The 4,296-nt window shown below is 41.1% G+C and overlaps 1 protein-coding gene across 2 annotated transcripts in view; it reads left to right on the top strand.

Annotated features, from left to right (window-relative positions):
• KIAA1217 (KIAA1217 ortholog) overlaps positions 1–2,704 on the top strand; it is a 152,122-nt gene extending 149,418 nt beyond the window's left edge. The window contains exons 19-20 of one of the 2 annotated variants that reach the window (XM_008581007.1): positions 23–145; positions 857–2,704. In XM_008581007.1, coding sequence (XP_008579229.1) covers positions 23–145; positions 857–1,348 — 615 coding nt within the window. In that variant the 3' untranslated portion in view covers positions 1,349–2,704. Of the gene's footprint in view, positions 1–22; positions 366–856 lie in introns of those variants that run through there. The other variant, XM_008581008.1, reaches the window with a different exon arrangement.
• Positions 2,705–4,296: the final 1,592 nt, after the last annotated feature.

The following is a 4,296-nucleotide window of genomic DNA, read 5'->3' as shown; positions in this document are numbered from 1 at the left end:
CACCCCCCGCTCCTTCCCACAGGGCTCCAGTGGGACCCCGCAGACAAGCAGGATGCCAGTCCCCATGAGCTCCAAGAATAGACCCGGAAGTCTGGACAAACCTGGCAAGCAGTCCAAACTGCAGGATCCCCGCCAATATCGTCAGGTAGTTTTACCTTAAATCCAATTTTGGATGGACACTACTGTGGTTAAGAAGCAAGTCACTGACTTAGTTTATACCAAAAATTGTGTTTTCTTTGTAAGATATGGTTTACATAGACATCCTGGATCTGGGGGCATGAAGAAAGTCTAAAAACCTTTGTTAAACTTTTCACCACGCTTCTGCATGCTTGCAATAAAAACATCTTTTACTTTGTGACTCCAAATTTTAACAGTTAACACATGGTGCCAGACCAGTTGACTTTTCTTTGGTGAATGTGGTGCTGCATCAGAACACCTGGGGAAACAGAGCTGAACCAACCTGTTGTTGAACTGCCCTAAAAGTCACCAATACTAACATCTCTGTTAACTGCATTGCATTAGAAGCACATTAACCCTCCAGCACCAACGCCCCATCCCCACCCCAGTAATCATCCCGATGCATGGCCCGCCTGGCACATGGGACACGGTAGTTGGAATGATGTGACTTCTCACAGATGCGTTCTTCCTTTCCTCCTATTCTGAACATCCTTGGCTAGGTACTTGGGGGTTTCTACCAGGTCCGGTACAGCACACCAAGACTTAGCTCAGGCCTTGAACTGTTTTGTTGTTTTTTCTTTTATTTAATTATTCTCAGAAGGGCTGTGTTGCCAGGCCCTATGGATGGATCGTGTTACCAGCTTTCTGACAAACTGTCTCCCACCGTCTTTATTTGCAGGCTAATGGAAGTGCTAAGAAAGCTGGTGGGGACTATAAGCCTACTTCCCCCTCCTTACCTGCTTCTAAGATTCCAGCTCTTTCTCCCAGCTCTGGGAAAAGCAGTTCTCTGCCCTCCTCTAGTGGTGACAGCTCTAACCTCCCTAATAATCCACCTGCTACTAAACCATCGATTACTTCTAACCCTCTCAGCCCCCAAACAGGACGATCTGCTCACTCTGCCTCCCTCATCCCCTCTGTCTCTAATGGCTCTTTAAAGTTTCAGAGCCCCACTCACGCAGGTAAAGGCCACCATCTCTCATTCTCACTGCAGACTCAAAACGGCCGAGCAGCCCCGCCTTCCTCTTCCCCTCCCTCCCCCGCCTCCCCCACGCCCCTGAGTCAAGGTGCCAAGGGCATCAGGACCATCCACACTCCCAGCCTCACCAGCTACAAGGCGCAGAATGGAAGTTCCAGCAAAGCCACCCCATCCACAGCAAAGGAAACCTCTTAAAGGCCAAATCCTATTAGGCACAAATTGGAGTTACATTAAAAAAAATTTTTAACAATCTGCCACAACTGTTTTCACAAGAGAATGTAACGTATTGCTGTACTGTTTTGAGGTTTAATGCTAAGAATGTGCTAAATACTGGATTAATAGATTTCAGTAAAGCTTGTTTTGTTTTTTTACTTTGTTGCTGTTGTAACTGCGTAGTGTTAACTGTTTATATCCAATACCTATGAAATGAAGTAAGCATGTATTATGAAAAGAGAGAGTGGTGACAGAGAAGGGTGTGTGAGAGACAGGAGAATTGTATTAAGCATGTAAAACATGTACGATTCCAGAATTTTAGTATGTTTTGTATAAAAATATTTTTCATTACGGAGACTAGAAGTGAACAGAGAAATACACAAGTGTGACTATACAAATTGTAAAACAGATACTATAATATTTCCTTTTATTTTAGTGTTATTTAGCTTTATTACAGATTTCTATTTTTGTCAAAACTTCATGGTTCCTTTCAAGATCTTTTTTGCCAAAACATTTTGATACTATAGCGTTGTACATTTGAAAGTAGTGTGCTAGACTCTAAGCCAATGAACTTCTACACAAGCCAACGGGAGGCGTACGTAGAAGGCAATTTATCAAACCTATTGCACTGCCGTGAAAAGTCTGTATAATAATTGCCAGCCCAAGCAAGCTAGTTTTCTTTCTTCCTTCCTTCCTTCCTTTTCTTCCTTCTTTCTTTTCTTTTCTTTTTTTTTTTTGTTTTTTAAACATATGAAATTCTCTAGTTGTTTTCTTTGCAATATCTAACCCTTCCTTTGTTTTCTGAGACCTGGTAACCCACACTATTGCATTGTGGATTTTAAAATGTGCACTTCTGTATGGTTCTGTAAACTGATGAACTTTTGTAAATATATAAATATAGACATAAAAATACTGTATGTGACAGCACATAGAGTAGTTTTCGCACACCAAAGTTAATTTTTATGCATGCTTTAAAGGTCTTTATTGGGATGGGCAGAAAGGGGGCTATCCATACATTTTTAAAAAGCAACAAGTTTGCACAGCTATAGAGTGTTTTTGTAAATAAATGTATTTGTATAACACAGTCATGTAAAATACAGAACTATAAGCAGAGACTTTGCAAAACTAAATAAAGGGCTGCATGCTTATTATTTTTTGTACCTTGTCACTATAACTACTTCCTATTCAAAGAACTAAATGTAACTATTACCAAATTAAATGTTTTTGGCTTTGAGGGCATTATTAAGTAACATGTAACCACATCCACTCAGACAATACTACTTTTCTGAAAGCTCTGAGGTGACTAATGGTGAATTCCTAATAAATTAATTACAAGTGTGGAGCCTTGGATGTAACCTACTGACTCTCTCCTCTGTGGCTTACCAAAATTTAGCTAATAGAAAGTGAAACCTGGATACAGAGTTTCCACTCTCATTTACCAGAGGGGTTCTCTTATTTCTCTCTCTCTCTCTCTCTCCCCCTCCCTCCCTCTCTCCCTCTCTCTCCCTCTTCCTCCCTCCCTCCCTCCCTCTCTCCTTCTCTCTGTCTTGGTCTCTCTCAATTTCCAGTAGAAGTAAATAGAAATAAAATGTCTTTATCACTGAGATTTTTTTTTTTATTTGAGTCTCAGTTTTGAAAAATATTGTTGGTCTATGCCAATACCGGCCAGCGACCAAAAAAAAAAAAAGAATTTTTGGCCTAGAAGGAAATATGCTGGGTAACATTACACCATATGTTTTCATTTTTAAAGAATGGGAGGAAAGTTAGTGAAAATACCAGGATTATGAATTTACTACAGAATCTCATTATCATTATTTTTTGCCTCCAGAATATTTGACTTGGTGATTTCATGTAAATTGCAAATAGACTTACTACTTTTAGAACCCAGTTAGTGTTCTCAAGCTTCAGGCTTTCTGTGCTGGGATGTCTTATCAGAAATATTTTAGGATGTCTCTATCATTACATGAATGGGAGTCACATGTTTCAGATAGTATCTAGGAAAGTCTCTATTTAGGTATAAAAGGTTCCAACATTTCAATCATGTCCCATAATCTCAACAACTACATTGTGTGTGTACACACACACACACACACACACACCGTTCCTGATTCATGTCAATGTGTTTGTTTCTGTTTATGGACAAGCTGAGAATTCTTTGCAAGCAACTAAACAGCAAATTGTGACTCACTTTTCAGTTTAACTGCAGACTTCCCAGAGCTCTGGCAAAGTCATACAGGTTGAGGTCAGTTTCAGGCAGTGGAATGAAAGAGAGAATGTTCACCAGGCAAGGGCAAACTCAACATGGATCCACCCACTACACTGACCAAGATCCAGAAGAGCGCTGCCTGCCTCTTCTGGAAATTGGGGGAAACTGCAATAATTGTAGGAACCAAAACGAGGTTCCAAATACTTAACAAAAAGGCACCTGTCACAAATTTACTTAATATAGTCTGGCCGGTTAGCTCAAGTGGTTAGAGTGCAGCCTTCTAACACCAAAGTCAAGGGTTCAGATCTTCCTACCAGCCAGCCACGAAAACAAATTTTTTTTATTTTACTTGCTGCCTCGGCATCCATTTTTAGGCCTAAACATAGTTGTTTGAAACCCAGTCATAGCCCCTCACCTTTGGCCTAGTTAAAACTTCCCCTCCCCGTGTGATTGTGACATAGCCCTCTTGTTCCTCATCTCACGACCCCCAAACCCAACACACACCACAGCTGCTGATCGTAATAAAGCCTAATGGTCAACACCAGAGTCAGGTAAATAAGTTCCCCCCTTCACCTGTGTTTTCTTGAAACTAGCCAATGTACAACCCCCTTCAAGAAAGCCCGAGGGATACACCATGGGCCTTAATAAAGGCATAGCCAGGGGCCGGCCCGGGAAACACCTTGCATCAGCATAGGGGAATAGATGATTTTTCTTAGGTGACAAG

This window comes from Galeopterus variegatus, unplaced genomic scaffold (genome assembly GCF_000696425.1).
Source record: "Galeopterus variegatus unplaced genomic scaffold, G_variegatus-3.0.2 Scaffold2233, whole genome shotgun sequence".
NCBI lineage: Eukaryota > Metazoa > Chordata > Mammalia > Dermoptera > Cynocephalidae > Galeopterus > Galeopterus variegatus.
The sequence above is the reverse complement of the archived record's forward strand: the minus strand, read 5'-3'. Positions and strand labels throughout refer to the sequence as shown.